Source organism: Eleginops maclovinus, chromosome 10 (genome assembly GCF_036324505.1).
Source record: "Eleginops maclovinus isolate JMC-PN-2008 ecotype Puerto Natales chromosome 10, JC_Emac_rtc_rv5, whole genome shotgun sequence".
NCBI classification, from domain to species: Eukaryota; Metazoa; Chordata; class Actinopteri; order Perciformes; family Eleginopidae; genus Eleginops; species Eleginops maclovinus.
The window spans coordinates 11,550,232-11,572,313 of NC_086358.1; the positions used below are offsets into that span (position 1 = coordinate 11,550,232).

A 22,082-nucleotide genomic window follows, 5' to 3' on the forward strand; every position below is an offset into this window, starting at 1 on the left:
GTGCCAATCTGATCACACCTTATCACAAGTTTAGTATTTGTTTAACAGCCATTTGATATCTCCTCACCGGCTGTATTCAGGGTCCGAGGTGCTACTGTGTGCATATCAGACGCACTTTTGCTATGTGTCTGTGAAGGGTGTCCTGCTCAGTCCACACATTAGTTTTTATTCAAACACTAAATATAATAGTGGAACAAAATTGGCAGTGTTGAGGAAATTGTTCGCTCTGAACATGTTTCCTGATACAGCTGTCTTCAGGCTGCCATCTGGTGAACGTGATGTACTTTTTTCTCACAAGCAAGACACTTAGTCTTTACTGAACCTTACTCGTTCTTGTGCTCATACATGTAACCCACATACTGTAAAATAAAATCACTTATTCTGTTTTTTATGGACTGCCTCCGTCACAAAACTTTAACAAGACATCAGACAGGAGGGGCTTTTAAAGAGACAGGCGCTGAAACAGGGCTTTTATTCAGAGGGTGAATACAGGAATATTCAGACAGACAATTTGAACAAAACAACATGTTTTATGAACATTTAAGCATGTTAATGTGTTCCAGTAGAAGCCCAGAAAGCATGCTTGAACTGAAAATGATCATATGTGACCTTTTTAAAGTGCACTTTCTAGCACTGTGATCCTCTGATCATACCAATTTCATTCTATTATAAACAACAACTATTTCACAAGGGACTTTTACAATCCCTATGCGCCCCTTCTAACCTCTTCCATCTATCAGGGCAGAACCTCCATTACAGGCAGGGCAAGCTGCACTGGCCTAATCTAACAGGCTACTTAGAGAACCTTTAAAGGAAAGCTTTGAGTTCTCTGTTCTCTCCTTTTATTTTCTTTGAATGTAGTTTTACCTCACCTGAATTACAAGGGCAAGTATACGCAAATAGGAATCTGAAAATGTTTTACCCATTCATTGTTCTGTCTTTTTAAAACGTTGTGTTCCTTATTCTACAGTAAGTTAGTGTACAAGCCGGTCTTCAATATACTCAGGCCTTTATTAATTAGTAAATATTTATCTATATTATTAATATAGCACAAAACATTTTATCCTAATGGAGATCGAGTCAGCTATTACATTGCTTTGAGGGCTCTTAGAATGCACTCCCTCTTGATATATTTCATAATTATGTTGAAAGATTTCCGTGTGAGTAGAAAGGGAAGCATTCGAATGTGGGTTACTTATCAAGATAAATATAGTTCGGAGGGCTTTTCACACCCCATAGTGCTGTTTATGTTGCTGCATCGCAGTGTCCTCCGGGAGAAGTCAATTATGTGAGAAAATCAATACTCTGATAAAGGAATTTTGTATCCACCCCCTAAAGAATTGATTTTATGCAAGAGTGCTTGATTCCGCTGCTTATGATTTATTAGTTGTTAATGTGGTTAGACACAAGGTTACTTGCTAATTATAAAATGCTCTATATCATGTAATTTGTTCAGATCTGAAGACGCAACTAAGCCATTGATCCCAGTTATCTTATTTATTATATAGTTCTGTGTTTGTTTCTTTCTGTGCGTTGATTCAGAGACTGTTAAAGTATTCAGAAATATTGTAAGGCCACGCACTGAATATTTCCTTTTGAGTCATCATTTCAACCTTGAAAGTTACAGTCCCGTCATAAAGCTTTTGGAATGACTGTTTCTTTTCACCTTTTAAACACCTTAAAGTTATCCTCAGAATTTCAAAGACTCATGCCAAACTTTACCTAATCCCTGTACTGAGTGTCCTGTGAGCGCTGCGCTTAAAGAGCAGTTGAGGGTGTGTGAAAGTTTGTTTGAAAAATGTATCCTAACACAGCCCATTCAGAGACACTCGGATATGAGCTGTCATGTTCTATCATTCAAAATGTTCCTCGGACAGACCCCTGAGCACTCTCAGGGAGATGAAGGAACGTTCCAGCCTCATACATTTTTAGGAGCACTGTGTGCACTCTTCGTTTATAACTTATCTATGTTTTCCGGAAAAACAAAGTGACCTTTATCTTAGCCTCTGTGCCTTTTCAAAATGATGTGTTTCTGTAGTGGATTGAAGGGAATATCAATACATTTTGTTGTTGTTCAGGAAAATTATTGCTGCTAAGAGGGTGAGGGAATGTGTTTCAATTCAACTTGATAACATTGCAACAATAGCATGGTGCTGCTTTGTCATCTGACTATATGAGATCGCCTTTCAACCAACAAGCCAAGAAAAAATGAATTAGTGGGTCAATGACAGTGATTTTCTTGCCAGTGTAGTTGTGAGGGTAATGAAAACGATAATCTTGGTGCCTAGATTACTGCACGCCTGACCAGAATGTACAACAACATAATCCAAATCTGCTGTTCCCTTATGGCTAAGCATACAATATACTGCACACTGATGGAAAGCAAATTATATGAAATTTAAATGATAAAGAGAAGAGCTTGCAGTTGTGTCAGGAAGATGCAGCAATGTATTGTTAGGCTCATTAAACAGACTCTCCTGCGGTTATGAGGCAGGATTCTGGAAATAAACTAGCTTTGGTCAATTTATCAGTCAGAGCAAATTTAAAAATGGCCCATGGCTATTTATTGGCTGCAATTCCTTTAATTAATTTGGGAATTGTGAGCTATTGTGCAGTGATGGTTTGTGAAAGAAAGAAGGAAATGTAAAAATGGCTATTCTCCCAAAGATATATCCATAGGAGATTAAGCAGATGAGATTTGAAGTTGGCTCAATTCAGTTGCCAAGATTGTACATCACTGATTAGAAAAGGGCAAGTTGTAGGAACCATTACAGTGAGATGAAGGCATCTTCATCTGCGCTGTAGTGAGCAGCAGCCATTAGTGAGAGGGCCCCGAGCTAAATGGTGGCACCCATTTGCAGTCGCTCACTTGCTAAAACAGAAGTCATCTCCAAGCAAACCCACTCTCTTCTAGACTCAGCTGGGATTGACTGGTCACTGAATTGGTGCCAAGAACTTTCTGTCACCCTCATTTCCAAGTATTTAATATGGAGATTATGATAATGCATTTTAACCCAGCCACAGTACCGGGCCAAGTAGATTTACAAATCAAAGCCACTCTCATCCACGTAGCTTTATGTTAATATTACAGTTTTCTCACTGTCCCATGTCTGTCCTGACTGCCATCATTGTATGAATGTTAGCAGTGGGATATTATCTCTTGGGAAACGCTCTATAAACTGACCCTTTGTGTCGTCAGAGAGGCCATATTCATAAAATAGGCACAAACTACCATGTCCATAGAAAGTGTGAATACTATCCACTGCTTCTTGCATTATTTGGTCAATGCCTTCATGTCATGTCCAAGGTCTCACAGTTTTCTTTGTTGTGCTTCAGAACAAAATGTTCATCTACCGTGGCAAAGAGTATGAGCGCAGAGAGGACTTCGAGGCCCGTCTCCTCACACAGTTCCCCAACGCAGAGAAGATGAAGACGACTACACCGCCCAGCGAGGACACAAAGTGTTCCTCTCTACAATGTATCCTCAGCATGCGCCCATAAGTCTATTATTTATTCAATGGTTTTATCACTTGTTTTTTTTGTACCTCTTTCAGTGCAGCCATATTACAGCCTGTACATCAGAAGAAATGAAGTGTGTTTTTCTGGCCACAAATTGATAATGCATACTAACAGAGTGTTTTCCGTCCGGAAACATGGTTTTAATCAATATTAATATGATAAATAAAACGTGCTTAAGTTGCCTTTTAATGTTATGTAGTACATGAGACAAAATGCTTCACATGTTTAAAAGAAAAACTCAATTTATTTATTATGTAAGTTTTTGAATTACATCCTTTATTTGCATAGTATTCCTTTGTGAAATGACCGGATCATATAAGTGATAGTGTATTATGACCAGGTTCTAATTGATGGTATTCCAACTATCTTTGAGTTTGATTTATCCTTGATGTTTCTGCTGAAGACATCCAGTGTTTCACGGTTAAACCCATCCTCGACCTGCCTGCCAAGTTCCAAAACAAACCCGTCTCTGAACAAATCGTGAGGTAAGCAGAACGTCTTACAATTACAGAGTGTGTTCCTCAAAGTCACACAGCATTCATTTCAACACAGCAAGTCCGGTGTACTATCCTCAGTCACTCACAAACTATTTAGAGAGCTTGTGATGACATGCAGAAGTGCACTAGCAATTCTTTTTAGTGCACAGTGTTGAGGGCCGCTGTGGTGAAGGCGATTAAATCTCAATGTAAATGCGTGTCTGTGTAGAACAAACAGCGGTTGACCTTCTTGTCATTTCAGTGGTTATTAACTTGTGCCAGCCATCTGCTATTAGTCACCAGGCCAAGTACAACACTGATTCTCTGACATCATTAATACCTTTGTGTCGTGCACGGGGGCCACGGCAAACAGCGGGCCCCGTGCACTCTCACTTGTTTGTCCAATCTGTACGCCAGCCATGCCCTGCGTCAGTCAGCTGTGCAAATTCACTTTGATATGCCAACCCAACGCATCAATGGACATAATTAAAATAAGACATTTATTTGGAGAACCTTTTAGGCAAATATACCTGCACACTGATCTTATCACAAGCCTGCACCAGTGGCCTTATCCCCCCCCCCTGCAGCAGCCTGTTGGCTTGTTTGCGAACTGTGTCTGATTGGAATATGTAACTCTGTTAATAGCCTAGATTAGACAGCGGTGTTTAGAGAGTGAGAGAGGACTGTTCCACACCAACTGTCCATCCGTCTCTCTGTCTCTGCCAGCCAGGCTCTCTCTCTCTGTTTTCTCTCATTTACTCTCTCATCCAGTGCAAAGCATCAGCGATGCATAGCAATGAGACTGAGCTGTTTGAGCCAAAGGGTCACAGCAGCAGGCCGAGCACACACCCTTCTGACCTTGCTTTGTCCAGACCATGCTACTGTATCATCTCTCAAGCCCGCCAGTTAATGACTTGTAAAAAGCTTAATTGGGGCAGCGCTGCCGACTTAAAGCTGCTTTATTAATCTGTTTATTAGATCAGAAGCTTTTTTAGGTTAACATATTTTTTCAGCTAATTTGGAGCGATTCTCATCATGTTCATTAAGTAGTGTGTTGCCCTTTGTGACCAACCACAGAAGGGAACATCCGATTGTCGGTAGAATATCAGCAAGCAAGTTCGGTTCATTAGCAATAGATAAACAATGCTTTTAAAAAACCTCAAAAGCTGTAGAATCTCATGTGCACACGCTTATCACTGCTACATTAAAAGGGGAGCAGCACTGATTCCTTTCATGAATTATTCATCATAGCTTGCTAAGAAAAGTGAAGCGTACTCTTCGAAACATATGGCATTGTTTAAGTAATGCAATATGCTTAACATCTCTGTAGCTATTTTCCCGAGAAAAGTGAGTGTGGATTACTGTAGGCAATGCAGGCAGTTAGGAAAAAAAGAAGCCATGTGTGTATGTGCAGGTCTGTGTATATGCCCAGACAGCTGCTCCCAAAGCCACTACGCAACACCATCGTTTTCATAGTGTGAAAAGTCTATTAACCTGATACGGAAAAGTTCATCCCTAGTCATGTGCCTCTGTCACGTAAGCCGCAGCTTCTTTTAATGTCTGACACATCGGACTCACCTCGGGTACTGCCGGTGACGTGTGTGACCCAAAAATGAATTGATTTAGAGGAGAGCAGAGGAGCCATGCCTCAGACAGCTAGTCCAAACCCACATGCTAAATACCCCAGTTCCTGGCGGAGGCAGCCTGGGGGGGCTGTCCTGTGTTTGACCTGAAGCAAAGCAATCAACCTTTGAATCACGCAGTAGATTGCCCATAACAGTTTTAATTTACTCAGGCTCTGATTTTCTTCCTCCTCAGCTTCTACACAGTAAATGAAGTCCATAAATTCCAGTATTCCAGGCCAGTGAGGAAGGGGGAGAAGGACCCAGACAACGAGTTTGCGGTAATTGCTCTTTTTTTCCTCACTTTGACTTGGATAGTCCATTTAATGTTTTCTAAAGGGTTTAATGAATTATTTGTTAACATAAGAGTCGTAGTTCTTGCGGTTTAAAATAAAAAACAAACATGCAGGCTACTTTAAACTATGACTTCAAAAATGTTGTTAAACTTTGATCATTAATGGTAAATAATAACAATAAACCAAACCGACAATAAATTTCACAGTGAATCAGCTCCACTAACAGGGCAAGAAAGTTTCGCATCTGCAAGATTATGTAGTCATAAGTTACCATAGTTACAATAGGCAAAATGATGATGTGCAATAAACAGTCTTCCATAATGCTGAGATTCAGCATTTTGAATTGTCTGTTTTCATCAGATTTAATCCATCTTTTCTTAATGCTATTTTGTGAATAGGATGTGGCTGTATTATTATTTGATGGTTCAACAATTTAGCTGTTGTTTAACGAAGAATAAATCAATAGGGAATTGGAACTCATTAAACACGGGAAATCTTGCAACTATTACCTTCAAGTCCTGGTTTTCCCCTTTGTGGATGATTTTTTGTGCGCTCTTAATTTCCATATTGCAAATGACAAGCTCGACAAAAAAAGACCTAGTCACACTTCCCTGTGTGTTGTGGCAGGATGCATTTAACACATCTTAGACCTACTTTGAGTGACAGGACTCTCTGTCATGACAGAAAGGTGATGGGTATCTGTAGCTTGACAAATTGCATCCGTCAAACCTATGAAACTATTAGCTATTGATGCTATTAATGTCAATAAACACACCCCTCTCTAATGACCTCTGAAGCTGATGCTCTAAATATTGGGGTGTTGTTATTCATCCACTACACTACTCTGCAAGTGACTCATCATCTTCTTTGCTGTATGTTGTCCTTTTTATCCAGTTCCAAGCTACATTTTTACAATCATGTGACAGCATCATGTAAAGTTATCAGAGAAACAAATGTGCAAACGTCAGCAGCAGCTGAATTGCGTTGGAGGAATGTGAAACAGCTTTTCTTTAGCTTTTTCACAGGTTGCTTTGATTGTGGAAACTGTAGTCACAGAAAATGACATTGCGCATTTTAAGAGTCATTATTCGATCTCCATTATACATTAGAGGAGATTACGTCTAGTCTAGTGAGTGAGAATTAATAAGCATCGTTCCAGACAGGGTGATGCACACCTCCATCCCACCCGCTCCCCTGTAATGGGCTGTGATTGAACAAGCATTACATCATCTTACACACATTCAAGCAGCAACAGTCTAAAAGCTTGCTTCAATGTTGTTTGGCACAAAAACATCAGCAAATGGATGTGCCCAAAGTGCCTTGTCACATCAGTTCATTTCTGTTCTTATTTTGTGTCTTTGTCATTTTGTCAACAGAACATGTGGATTGAAAGGACCACGTACACAACAGCATACAAACTTCCTGGCATCCTGCGCTGGTTTGAAGTCAAGTCAGTCTCCACAGTGAGTATGAACGGCCTGTGTGCCAGGCAGGCGTCCTAATCAGATAATATCTGCAGCCCTGCTCAGAGGCAATCGATATGATTTGTCCACTTAAGCTGTATAGACAGCAGTGTGGACGCAGGCATGCCGCTCCCTGGACTAACAACGGGCACGTTCTCTCTCTGCCAGAGGGCCTACATTGATTCTGCAAGGACTCCTAAAAGACTGTTTCTACTGGAAATAGCAACACAGCACAAATACAACTTGGGGAGAGTTCACTCTCTGTTGATTTTCCTGTAATAGAAATACCTGGACTGCTGTATTGAAAACCTGTTGATGAAACGATGGTCTAACGACTGCGACAAATGACTCTGAGTGCTAACTGGAGCACTTTGAGTAAGCACATGTCCCTCCATCCCTCGGAAACTGCATTAAAATTTCATTATTTTAGCTATGTAGTTTTGACTAATTAAAGTCTGGTGTCCCCATTTTGGGTCGGGATGATCTCTGGTGGAAGAGGGAGTGTGGAAATGAGTCCAGTAAGTTTGAGCACAAAGAGCCCAGTATCACTAAGAAAAGAGCACCTCATCCTTTTAATTTGTCATTAGTTTGTCCCAAAACAAATACACAATTAGTATGATTAGCCCGGCTAAATGTTACGCAACAATTACTCTTTATGTGACGCTTTGATCAGTCACTCAGTTGTCTGTGCTGCTGAAGTAAAGACTCAAAGGTTATCTTAACCCATTTAGGCCTAAAAACGCCTGCTAAAAAGGCCTTTTTTTGCCTAAGCACTTTTCTGGAAACAGCCTACTAAAACCTGAGGTTTTTCATAAAAATTGACACAATTCCCCACGCCTACTAAAACATTAGTATCTCAGGCTCTATAGCAGATAGAAACATAAAATTAAAAGCATTTAAGAGCTAACTTCCTTGGCTTCCATTTAAACTGACTGCTTTGATATAATCTTCAACTTCATTTTATTTTATTTTATCAATAAACAAAAACAACAAACAAAAAGTTCATTTTGAAAAATCGATACAGATTTGCTTTTATTTCATTATATTTCATTCAATGTCACAATTTTATAAATATTAAATATTAACATTAAAACCCTGAACAAAACAGAGAACAGAACCCATTGGTAAAACACCCCATAACAAACAGAGGTTTAGTTTGAACAAAAACATTGCACATAAACATAAATGTTCCATTTCATCAAGTGCGGCGGACATGTTTTCCGAAGCACTCAACATGCAGGGGCACATTACACTGCCTGCATCCATAAACTGTCGCACCAGGACGGGCGTCTGTGCCATTCTTTGCCAGAGAACATTCCCTGCAGATCTTTCTCTTCTCAAAGATCTTCTCACAGTCGTGCTGGGCTGAGGCTGAGACAGGTGCTGTGGCGCACTGAGGAGCACTCCTTGCTGTCACAGGGGTGACAAGCTCCTGTGCAAGGTCCTCCTGCCAGTCTTTGTAGCCACTGAAGTTAGCTCCTGCTCTCTTGGCAACAATGTAGGCGTTGTAGCAGCTGACCGACAGGAAATAAAAAAAGAGCCTCCGCCACCATTTCTTGGACCGATGCTTGATGGTGTAGTAGCCCACCATCTGGTCCAACAGATCGACCCCCTTCATATTCCTCTGATAGTTGGAGAGGCATGCTGGCACTGTGACCTCTGTCTGGACATCTCCTCCCTGTCTCCTTTTGACAGTCCCTGTTGCCGTTGGTGCATGGTGGTTTGACAGGACCAAAACGGCCTTCGTGTCCTGCCAGGCACAGAAGGTCAGGTCATCCTTCTGGCGCACCGTGTATTGATGCCTGGCCATGGCAGCAAGCTTCGTGGGGATTCCTTTCCTGTTGGACCGAATGGTCCCACAGGCATCCAGGCCATGAGCACTCAAGTCTTCGAAGAGCGGCACCCCAGAATAAAAATTGTCCATATAAATGGAGAGATGGGACCCAAAGTATGGTCTTGCCAGATCCATCACCACACGGTGCGCAAGGCCCTTCTCACTCCCCCCCGCCTTACGTCCAGTGTAGACCTGGAAGTTTGACACATAGCCAGTGGAGCTCTCAGCCATGACCCACACCTTGATGCCCCACTTGGTGGGTTTGAGAGGGAGATACTGTCGGAAAGAGAGTCTACCCTTGAATTTCACCATACTCTCATCGACACTCACGAAGCCATTCACTTCATAGAGTTCCTGGAAACGATCTTTCAGGTAGTCGAGGTACCTGTCCCTTGACATGGCTTGTGGGATGGTTGTTCTGAAAAGCCACTTCTTTTGACGCCAGAAGTCTCTTCGCGATGGCAGTTCAATGATTCCCATGGCAAGACAAAGTCCCACGAACGTCTTCATTTCGACGATCGTCACAGGCTCCCACTTGCTGTTTGATGGAGTTGCACTCCGTGTTTGCTCAGCATATAAATTTGTTTGCGTTACAAGACGCATCCACATGTCTTCCGTGAAGATACGGGAGAACACCTGTACTGGTGTTATAACATCTGGCAGTGGCAGCTCTATCTTTATGCCAGGTTCGCGATTAAATGGTATTTTCTCCCGCGAGTGAAAGTTGTCACTTTTCCACTCGTTCCCGAAGCCGGCAAACTCGCACAAATCCCCCTCTTCCTCCCCAAACATCGCTTGTATCCACTGCTCTCTAACTACGCGATCGGATGGTAAAACTAATCTATCTAAGTCATCTTCCTCTAATCCATCTGCTAACACATCTGCTTGTACTTGATATTCTGCATCTATTCCCTCTTCAATGTCACTTCCTTCACTTGAGTTGTCAGCCATGATCAATCATGGTAACAGAAACATCTCAGTAGTGAAATAACTTTTATTGGTCAAACAGAAACATGTTTATGTGCATTCAAACAAAAATAGGCATGTGCATAAATTTGGGCACCCCTAAGAAATAATTCCATTAATATTTAGTATTGCCTCCTTTTGCTGCAATAACGGCCTGTAGACGCCTCCTGTAGCCACAGACAAGTCCCTTAAGCCTGGCAGGTGGTATTTTGGCCCATTCTTCCACACAAAACGTCTCCAGTTCAGTCAGGTTTCTTGGCCTCCGTGCATGGACAGCCTTCTTCAAATAAATCCATACATTTTCAATGATGTTAAGGTCTGGGGACTGGGATGGCCATTCCAGAACATTGTACCTGTGCTTCTGCATGAATTCCTTGGTGGATTTTGATCGGTGCTTAGGATCATTGTCCTGCTGAAAAATCCAACCCCGGCGTAGCTTCAACTTTGTGACTGACTCTAGAACATTCTTGTCAAGAATCTCCTGGTACTGTAAGGAATTCATGTGGCCCTCAACTTTAACAAGTTTTCCAGTACCTGTGCTAGCCACACAGCCCCATAACATGATAGATCCTCCACCAAATTTTACAGTGGGCAACAAGTTCTTTTCATTGAATGCAGTGTGTTTTTTTCGCCATGCATACCTGTTCATGTTATGACCAAATAACTCAATCTTGGTCTCATCTGACCACAGTATTTTGTTCCAAAATGCTTCTGGCTTGTCCAGATGTGCTTTTGCATACCTCATGCGACTCTTCTTGTGATTAACACTCAGGAAAGGCTTTTTGCACATCACCCTTCCAATGAGCTCTTCCTGGTGCAAAGTACGCTGGATTGTGGAACGGTGAACAACTACACCATCAGCAGCCAGATGTTGTTGTAGTTCTCTGGAGGTGGTCTGTGGCTTCTCTGTGACCATTTTCACCATCCTTCGCCTGTGCCTTTCCCCTATTTTTGTCGGCCTACCACATCTTTCCTTCACACGGACTGTTCCTGTGGCCTTCCATTTCACAACTACGTTTCTGACTGTGGAGACAGACAGTTTAAACCTGTCAGATAATTTTTTGTACCCTTCTCCTAATTTATAATGTTGGATTATCTTAGCTTTCAGGTCAGTGGAGAGTTGTTTTGAGGTCCCCATCTTGCCACTCCCTAAGAAAGAACCTAGGCCAGGCACAGCCAGCTATTACCTATGTTAAATAGCCTTTTTCACGATTGGTTCCACCTGTCTTTGTAATTGAAGGTCTAATGAGCTAATCAAAGCAATTTTGTGCAGCAACCTGTCAGCTATAAATCCGTACAGGTGTTGAAATGAATGCTATTTATAAGGGTGCCCAAACTTTTGCACATCCCATTTTTTGCATTTTATTTTATTATAATAAAACTATGTAATGCTACCCTAAGAATTTTGGTCTGGAAAACACTAAAACGTCTACATCTTTGTAGGAAAACAAATGTTGTTGCTGTGATCTTCTATTATAAAGGAAAAGCAAATTGTCATGAAATCTCAGAGTGGTGCCCAAACTTTTGCATACCACTGTATTAGCCAATCACAGTGAGTATAACTGGTCATGTGCCTTGAAAAAGACCGCATCGCTGAAAATGACACAGAGGCGTTTACCGGCTTTAAAGGGAACTACGCATAGATGCTTTATCCGGTCTTAAAGGGAAATACACACATATGCGCGATCCGGTCTAAATGGGTTAAACCAACATGTTGAACTACAGTCTGCTCAATCAGCATTTATAGTTGTCAAATGGCCCCGCATGACCTCACACACCAGGCAGCTTCGACATTTAGCTCTCTACAGTGCTCCTTCTGGTCGTTACATCCTTAGCACAACCTATTACACCCAAATCCATGTAGGAAAGTGCTATTCTCTGTTGCCACACTTATTCACAGCAGAGGCCTCTTCCTTCAGGCTGGGAAAGAGCAAACTGTCAGGATCAGCTTGCCCTCCAGATGAGCCAGGGAGAGGCCGGGTCCCCGAGGTTGGACTCTATTTAAAGCTTAATGACTCGGCTGAGATTCACCAAGCAAAAGCCATCCATCCGAAAATGCTTTTTATCAAGCTGGCCGAAAACATACCGGCACATATTGGATATTCCTCTCCTTGGCACGCTGTCTTCATTTGTATTTGGCTGAGTCTGACATCTATGCAACAATAATTTTTTCAGAATGTATTACTTTCAAGCTGCAAGCATGTGATTGATTATTAGTTTGCCTTCAAAAATTCCCTCCATGTGAAATTACACTGAGTCAGAATTTCCGGATACAAAGTATTGAAATGAATGTCAGCATTTCAAAGCATTTCATTCATCTTTCTCAGATTTCATGTTTTGTTGACATGGGAACTGAAATTCCCTCTCTGATATGTGCTATCCATCTTCATTCGACATTTGCAGGTTCATGTATGGACACGTGGAATTGATTCATTGCTTCTCTATCCTACATGATTTATGAGCGTAGTTTAGGGTTCGAAAGCCCATCTTCTAATAACATATCTCCAGTCTGAACACAAAATGCTTCCGCTTGATTGGTAGGATTATAGGATTGATGTACGTGTGTATATTTTCTGAAACTGGTGAATATAGGCTGAGAATATTTGATGACAACCTCATTTACTGTGCTGCACAGGAGGAGATCAGTCCACTGGAGAATGCCATGGAAACCATGCAACTGACCAATGAGAAGATCAGCAGCATGGTGCAGAGGCATCTCAACGACTCCAACCTTCCCATCAACCCCCTCTCCATGCTGCTCAATGGCATCGTGGACCCAGCTGTCATGGGAGGTTTTACCAACTATGAGAAGGTAATCAACATAAAAAAAGGAATCCTATGCAGGCTTATCTTTAACAAGTCTTTAATTCCGTTCATTGGAATTTGCTGAAATCCACAGAAGTCATGCTATATTCTCTCTATCTCCCATTCATTTTATTTTCTGCTACACTCATGTTTAACAGAAGAATTTAAAAAACAGTTTGACAGTACTTGAAACCCTACAAGCTTTTATTTCATTATATTTTTATCATTAATGTGTGACCACTCACGGCATATTGTTTCCTAAAATCAAAGATCATCGTAATCAGTTTTTAGTTCATGGGACTTTTTATTCTATTACAAATACTATCCTGTTTTTATGCACATTTCTAGTGTTCCCCCTGGTCTCAACTGCACACTCTTCTCCCCGTAAGTCAATAACGAGTCATGTAGAAAAGGAAACTCTTTTTACTCTGTGTTTGATATGAAGAAAAAAACGATAGTCTGTTGGTTCCCAGCATTTATACCGACCTGGAATAGATTCATATTGGTCTTGTGGAAGATGCAGTGTGAGTCAGAGGAGGAACGACATGAATTTTTTGCCCTGGGGTCACTCCTTCATCTCAGGGAAATAGTAAAAGTGATGGAGGAGAGATGGATGCCTCGTCTACATTTTTCTCATCTTTACAGCCCCTCCAACTGCAGTCCTCTTTCACTTGTCAGTGTGTTTTTTCTCTCCCCCATTTCTCATTTTATTTATAATGCAAACTTCTCCAAATCTCAGACTGTCTTCCCCTGTTCTAAACCCAGTATCTCCTCTCTCCTCTCCAGGCTTTCTTCAATGATAAGTACATGCAGGAACACCCAGAGGACCTTGAGAAGATTGAGAAACTCAAAGACTTCATCGCCTGGCAGGTGAGACTGATGTTCATAATGCTCATCTGTTGCTTTGTGTGGTGCTTATGGTCTTACAAAAGCATCAGACTGTAGTTTGTAAAGCATCAACAAAGATGTAAGGGTTTAAGGAAAAGTGTTATTGCCTGCTCATCAGAAATGTCACTGTTGTTTGTTTTAAAAGATGTTATTTGCCTTATATTACATGGTGTTTCTTATTCTGTGGCACATGTAAAGAGCAGAGGGAGGTACAGCCAGCAGGCAGCCAAAGCACAGAGCATGTTTGGATGGTACTGGGAGCATGAGATGCATGAAAATGTGAAAACGTGCCACTTGGCCTTTCAGCATGATTGAGCCTTCTTAATTTGCATGTGAATGCTTTGGGCTATTCACATATTGGCCGTTTTATGTAAGTTATGTATGGTATTATAGAGTTTATTTATGGAACCATCTCCAGACGTTGGGAGTCTGGTACCACCCCGACAGAGGCCCTGTATATGTCAGCAGTTTGTTTTAGTCTTCTGAAAGTCCTTCACATGCACACTAGAGAGTTTAAATGCTGAAACATAACTGTCCTGTTCTGTATATCACTGCATTTATCGCAAATGTTTTCCCCCTAGTAAAGCACTTCTGCTGCAAAAAAAAGGCATCCTTAAAGGTTACAAATTAAAATAAAATATCGTTTTAAGAACTTGTGAGTGCACTGCCAAGAGTGTCCAATGACAGTAACTGAAGTGAGCGTGGGGGAAAGTGTGTTAAATAGTTCACTGGAGATAATAGACAGGGTGAATGCTGAAGCAAACATTCTGGAGTTTGGGAGGATGCTCCTCAGCGTGAAGAGACAGCATTAGATCAGCATTGGCGTTAGCTTTTCTGCCAGCTCTGCACCCTCACTGGGCCTGAAGGAAGTGCACACACAGCAGATGAGAAATGAACACACACACAGATTGTTGGAATACGGCATGTGTTGTTTAACAGCTTTCTATGAAACTCCACAGATCTTGGGCTCATTTGTGGCTCATCTTCAATTAATAAACTCCTGGCTGTCTGTGCTTTCTAGTGGAAAAACAAACATGTCCTCCCTTTGGGATTTTATGAAGCTGCACTGTTTTGTTTTGCTTCTTTTATTACTCTGAACTAAGAGTCACTTTAACAATCAGGAAGTGATGGATTTCCCGGCCCTATGGTTCACCCAGGAATTGAGCAAAGAAACAAGTAATTTCTGTGTCTGCTTCCTATCGCTAGTTTCAAGCGAAAAGTAAGTTAATTGAATTTTGAATAGTTATTCCCCTCTCGGTTGCCGAAAAATAGGTCAACTTTGTGCTCTGCCTCTCTGGTGGATCATGTTCGAATCTGAAATACTTTTGTGTTTGTGAAACCTTTGGTCTTTATAAGGCAAGATGATTCACCTAGGAATATTGTGGCTTCTTATTTGATGCCATTTGTGACGCTTACATGTTTATCTTTTCCTTAGTAACAAAACTAATAATTACTAGTTTTTACATATTCTTATTTTTGAAGACATTCAGATTATGCAAATGAAATGTAGAATATAACTGACTGAAGAAGAAGTCAAAGCAGGTAAGTGTAGCCTAAAAATAAACAGTTGCTGCTTCATAACTTCTTGAAAGAACTGAGTTTCACAAATACATTATATCCGACAAGGGCAGAGTGTGCAACTAGATGTTACCTTTAAGACCTATGAAGTTATTTTTGTATCCATCTCGAAGCAAAGCCACTGAACAAAAATGACTGTGTCTTTTAAATCTGTGCGTTGGTTCCAATGCTAAAAAGTGAAAGAGCCATATCCATCTCGGCATTCATTTTAGATTTAAATGCAATCTAAAAATGGTACTCCATCCACAATCCACAGCGCTAATTAGCAGGAGCTCTGTTGTACATCCCAGTCATACCAGTATGAGATGAATGGGTTGCTCCGTCTTGGCAGATGTGCCCAGTTAAAAATGTCCTTCACATCAAGCTAACTAAGCGTCTGAAATCATGGTGGTATGTTTCCTCCAGAAGCACAAAAAAATGATTGAAGGTGTGTGTTGTGATCATCACAGAATCATGTCTTAGAGAAAGCAGTAATGCATTTTTACCAATGCCCACACCAAACACACTCACAGGAACCTTTACAGAGATGCTTGAGGCAGAGAGTTGTTGATTTGAAATGGCATCAGCTGTCTCTGTGCCAGAGCCAGCATGCTTGTTTATCTCACGTCTTGAATCCGTCTAAATGAGACAAATGAAGGAGAGCCTGCTGCAATGAACAAACTAAACGGTTCGAAATGAGCCAGTGTGCGCTGTTATTCTGAAATACCCACTGTCCTTGTCTAGTAATTAGAGAGGAAATGAGCAACTGGAAATCAGGAAATTAGCCATTGTAAAAGGCTCCCTGTTAAAAATAAGGTCTGAGTCTTCTGTGATGTATCTGGATATAATTAAACCTTAGACAGATGTCTAAATTAGCACCTTAAACTTCTCACTGCAGCCCGATCCATTCTGTTTACAGATGCTAGAGATAGCTGCGTAATCAATAAATTGGATCACAGCCCTTCGGAGACAATGGCCACATAAACAGAATCTTTTTGGTGACCATGTAGTTTTCTTTTTCATGTCTCTAAATATTAATTATTTGTCTGGCCTCGTCATTTCATTCTTTAGTCTCCCTGCTTACTATTACGTCTGACTCCTTACTGACATATAGGGAAACTTTGTGACCCTCATGAAGTGTCTTAATATGTCATCATAGCATTATTACCGAGCATCTAAAAGGCAATGTGGCTGTCCCAGCACCCTAAGGTGTTGCAGGGTGACAGGGAACACTACGCTCTGAAATAAAGAAGCCCCAGTATTTCTATCATACTTCTTATATGTCAATTGATAAGGAGCTTCTTTGTTAATCACCGCACGCCCGCAGAATGCAGCATGAATGGTGAATGTTTAGCTCATAATTTGTGCATGGAAATATGATGGTAGAAGTGCTTCTGCAAAAGGAGACGTCAACTCTGCATTTATGTATTCTGGAGGTGTAGGAAACACCGTTGATCATATTGCAGAGGAACATCCTGTCCTAATTCTGAAATGTGTTGCTTTGTTCTGTCTACTTTGCTTTCTATTTACAATCAGCTTTTATAGGTTCATGATGTCCCCATTATTCATACCACATTAATAGCTGCAATAAATTATTTCTGACCACTTGGGCACGGGTTGCTGCCTTGCAAATGTGTTTAAATAACAGACACCAATTGACATCTGTCTCCTAATCTTTGGCATGTTCAACTCTGTTTACAGCCTCTCATGTATTATTGCACACTGAAGTTAGATTTTTATACCACTCTCAATTAATTTGAATGTGTCTGACCACTTCTAAAATGATTATTTTACTACAATTGATCAAATAAAAAGTCCAGTTTTAAAGCTGGTACAGTTATTGTTGCTTCATACCTGCTGATGACCTCACATTTGAACTTATTCTCACTTGAGCAGCTGACATTATAGTATCTCTTACAGAAATTTCTAACTTCCACTTTAGCTTTGCTCTTTTCTCCGATAAAAATAACACTTTGCGTTTCTGATATTAACAGGTTTTAAACCGGACTGAAAAAAACCTTTTCCCCAAAATTTTTTATGTAATTAAATTAACGTTTATACATCTGTGTGTTAGCAACCTTGAGTCTTCCACACTAAGCTGATCGCTGTGCAGCCACTTAGCAGAATGCTGTTGCCATGCCGCCACACAGTTGCACCTGATCATCCTCAGGTCTAAAAAAAGATGTGGGTATCCTGAGAGACGGGAATCTTGCTTCAGCTTTCACTCTCAATTTCTTTTTTTTGCTTCTTTCTGTCTATTTCGTCTCACAACACCTCGTCCTTTTTTGACTTCCCTCTCTCCTAAACCTTTTCCACTCTATCTTTTTTTTCCGTCCACCTTTTCTCACTCAGCGTTCTCCTCTCCTCTCCTCTCTCCTCCAAAAGGTCCCAGCGGTGATGATGAAGGTTTTCAGTATCACGGGAAATCCTGGCAGGGTGTCTGTAGCCTTCTCTCATTTATTTTTCTGTGCCAGAGCTAGGATTTTATGTACACTGACGCTACAACATTTTGATGTTCCTGCATTAGCCATTTTCTTCTCCATTAATAAGCCCACCATGTGTTGAAACTTGTGTAAATAAAACATGCATCATTGGAAATTATTACAAAATGTTGCATCATGAAAGCAAATTGGCGTTGCGTGCCAGCTTAGCGAGGTTCTTGCTGCAGCCGGGTGTGGAGGGGCAGTTTGCCCTGGGAGAAAAGGAAGAAAGGCGAGTAGACTCTAGGGACTCCGAGGTTAGCACACACTCTTCTTCTCTCTCCCTCCTGGCCCACCTATGCTTCACACACTACTTTGTACTAGGAGAGGATCCTTTGTTCCATTTTTTTCTCAAGGGTTCAGGTGAATGCATTGGCCGTTAAAGCTACTGTTTTTGAGATAAGGCACAAGATGCACTCTGCATTTGTTTTCTCGTTTTCCAATTGTAGAAATAAACTGCTCTGGCTGGGACTGATTTAATATAAACATTTGAATTAAATCCCCTCTAACGCAGTTTACTTGGTATTTACTTATTCATAAGCATAAAAGCATAAGCTGCTTTCATTTCACCTTTAACAGTATTTCTCACTTATAGCTGTGAGACAGTCAGGGAATATTTTTAAAGTTGCCATAGGAAAGAAACCTATCTGTTATTACCACAGCCGACTGTACCTGCTTTCTGGCAAGTTTTTGCACACATTTTCCAACCCTAATATGGCATGTAGCACTAAAACACCAAGTCTATCAAATTGAAAATATATATTCCTGTGACCTGTGAAAATATCACTCAAACACTCACTCTGGATGGGATGACGATTTGTCCTCTTGGCAGATTTAGGCAGCAGAGCTTGCTGACTCCGATGGTGTCACTGGGGTTTCCTAATTACTAGTTTCACGACTCTCTCCCTCGCTCTTACTCTCTCTGTCTCCCTTGCTTCTGTATGTTTTCAGATCTTGACATTGCATTGCCTCTTTAATTGTGTCAGAGAGATAAAAATCCAACACATGCAGTATATACCTTTACATGTAAGCATTCCTTGTGCCTTCTTTGATATACTTATGTTATGATGTGATGATGCTGTAGGTGGGAGGCAGAGGAAGGCAGTGTCATGGCAACAGTCTTCTCTATAGTCTGCTTGCACCTGGATCAGGTTGCAGTTATATTATTCTTTGTGCACTCAGACTGATAGTACACTCACTTCCTGTGCCGAGTATGCACAGCAAGGAGGGCAAAGTTCATTACAGTTAAATTAGATGTATGTGGCGAAGCATATTTCTCTGATAAATGAAGAACAAGCATATATAGCTAACCTCTCGTCTCTCTGAGGCATGTTTGATGAAAGTTTCTTACTCTACTGTTTCGTCCCGGCAGATCCCGCACCTCTCTGAAGGCGTTCGCATCCACGGAGAGAAGGTCACAGAGGCACTGAGGCCTTTCCACGACCGCTTGGAGGCCTGCTTCAAGCAACTGCGGGAGAAGGTGGAGAAACAGTATGGGGTAAAGTCCCTGGTAAGAGATTCTGCTTGTTTGGGCGCTTTCTGATACAGGAAGTGCTGGAACAGCAGCCCTTTCTTCTAGTGTGATTAGCAAAAGATTTTTAGGGAAATAAATACGTAAAATACACCGTTCATGACATAGCAACATGTTATTGTTATCCTTTTAAGGCCATTCATTCTTTTAGGGTCCTTCTGTTCCCTTGTTTTAAACATTGCTTCCACTTTTTCTTACAGATACATTATGGATGCAATTTCTTTGTTATCAGAAATTGTTCCAATTAAGAGCGTTTCTCAGAGCTCATGTCAAGAACATGCTTTATTAAGCTGCAAATGTATGAAATCAACCAAATTCACTTAGAAGATGTATGTCATACTTGCTTTAACTTTTAGCTGAAGTCAGCTTGTTTGCAGCTTCCAATTTCTCTCCTCCTTTTAAGTTTTAATTGTTCTTCTTCTTGGCCAAGTTCTATCCTCAATCTTGCCCGAGGTGAAGGCGCCCTTGCTCTATTTAAAGGGAGCGGGGGGTGACCTTTCAAACAAGGGAAAAGCCATCACTTTACAGGCTCTGATAATAAGGTTATCCTTAGATGGCAGCTTTCTTCGCTTGAAAGGACTTTAATACAAAAGGGTTCATTGTTAGAGCGAAAGTAACCAGAGTTTTCGTTCTTTTACTCTCTATGTTATATTTGATTATGTCTGAAGCTCTATATTGTACATATGATTAAGATATTACTGGTATTAACCTCACAGCTCCCCTGTCCCTCCTCCAGCACTGTAAACTAAATATGCACAGGTAACTTCAAAGCAGTCAGGGACTTTTAAGCTAAATTCTTTTTGATTTTCTTTTTATCTGCGGTCTCAGCCGGCAGCAGACGAACGGCGGGGGTCTCGTCCTCACTCCATGGTGCGCTCCTTCACCATGCCCTCCTCCCAGAGGCCGCTGTCGGTGGCTTCAGTCAACTCCATCTCCTCTGACAACTCGCCCTCCAGGCCTGGCTCAGATGGGTAACTCGTAGTTTAAAGCTTTTTACAGGATTAAAAAAAACTTCAGATTTTTGATCATCCTATTAGAGCCAGTTTAGAAGTTGATTTTGGATTACTGTCTAGTATTAAGCTCCGTTACTGTTATATCAAGTACTAAGTCTCAGGCCTCAAATATTCTATTGTCATTGCAAATTTAAGAGGATTTCTGAGGATTTGCTTATGCAATTACTGATTAATTACCTTGTCACGTAAAACATAAATCCTCTGCAACTTCATTTTGAAAATGTAAATCAATCTTATCTTTGAGTGGACCATTATCATACTGTCTTAATTTCAGTTTTGCCCTGGAGCCTCTCTTGCCAAAGAAGCTGCACACCAAGTCTCAGGACAAGCTGGACCGCGATGACCCCGAGAGGGATCGCAAGGAGAAGAAGAAGGAGAAGAGGAACAGCAAGCACCAGGAGATCTTTGACAAAGAGATGAAGACCACAGAGATCCTACTGCAGCCCGCTGAAGCCGTCATCCTGTCAGAGACGGTACTGGAATTTCTCCAATGTGTTACTTTCTCTCTTTTCCGTTTCCTTTCTGAGTACTTCTCCTCAAGATACATTTTGCTGCCCCTTCATTTACTTTGTTTTACTATGGACTCATCTAGGAAGCCAGTGTTTCTTCTTCATCCCTGTATATTTATAGTTTCTATGCATTAGGAAAGGGTGAACCTGATCTTTCTTTCAGTGCCACATTAGACCACCACCATTATTTTAAACAAGGATAAACTACATGTATACTGTGATATTTGCTGAGCACGTCCATGCTCCCAAGTCTGAATCATTTACATTCGAGACTCTCCAAGAGCTCTTCTCCAGCTGCTCTAAAGTTTGTGCACTAGATAATTAAGTACTACATTTTAATGAAATTCTCTTTTTTCATAATGAATGAATCCTGTAGATTTTTATTTTTTGAACCAATTATTTTGACTTTTCTTTTACATGCGACAAATGTACTTTTATCTACAACATACATATACTTTTGTGCCACAGAGCAGTGAAAGGTGTTGAATGTGGTGTTTATGCGTGGAAATTAGCTTCATGTCTCTTTCAGGCTCTTTATCTTTTCCCTTTCTCCTTTAACAATCCCTCTCTAAATCACGTGGCTCACATTTCTACCTTTCTTTTTCTGTTTCTTTAAACATATCTTTATCTTGCCCCTTCTCTTTCTCCTGTGCTAAAGTCCCTATTGCCCAGTGTCCATTACAGCAGAGAGGTATCGCTGTGTTCTGCATGCCCATCGGGAATGCTCACTGGTTAGCAGCACAAAGATAAGGGTAGGCACAGGATCCAAAAAGAGGCCTCTGGCAGTGGTGGAGCCGTCTGGCTTGTGATAGGAGCCTCTTGCCTCAGGGGTCAAGGGTAAGGCACCCAGGGGTCTCTGGTAGTTAACAAGAAGTAGTAGGATATAGTAGATTTGAGTTATTATCTGAAGCATGTAAATCAAGAACAGTTTTCTGCCCCTTTATGCTGTTTTACTTTTAGTTCTGGAGAAGCATTACACTCTTGAAAAAAGTGTTTTGTTATTTCCAGTTCCTCCATGTGGCTGACTCTTTGAGTTTGGCCAATTACTAAGATGTTTGTTAATGTAGCCTACTGTGTGGAATAGCCCTGAGGACAGACCTTTTCATATTCAAATTCCTGCCAT

The 22,082-nt window shown here is 41.1% G+C and overlaps 1 protein-coding gene across 1 annotated transcript in view; it reads left to right on the forward strand.

The window, feature by feature from the left end:
- dock1 (dedicator of cytokinesis 1) overlaps positions 1-22,082 on the forward strand; it is a 157,038-nt gene that overhangs the window by 131,404 nt on the left and 3,552 nt on the right. Inside the window, exons 41-49 of the mRNA XM_063893165.1 lie at positions 3,337-3,478; positions 3,923-4,004; positions 5,814-5,898; positions 7,290-7,376; positions 12,812-12,988; positions 13,768-13,851; positions 19,279-19,416; positions 20,266-20,408; positions 20,725-20,923. Of these exons, the coding sequence (XP_063749235.1) occupies positions 3,337-3,478; positions 3,923-4,004; positions 5,814-5,898; positions 7,290-7,376; positions 12,812-12,988; positions 13,768-13,851; positions 19,279-19,416; positions 20,266-20,408; positions 20,725-20,923 (1,137 nt within the window). The remainder of the gene's footprint in view (positions 1-3,336; positions 3,479-3,922; positions 4,005-5,813; positions 5,899-7,289; positions 7,377-12,811; positions 12,989-13,767; positions 13,852-19,278; positions 19,417-20,265; positions 20,409-20,724; positions 20,924-22,082) is intronic.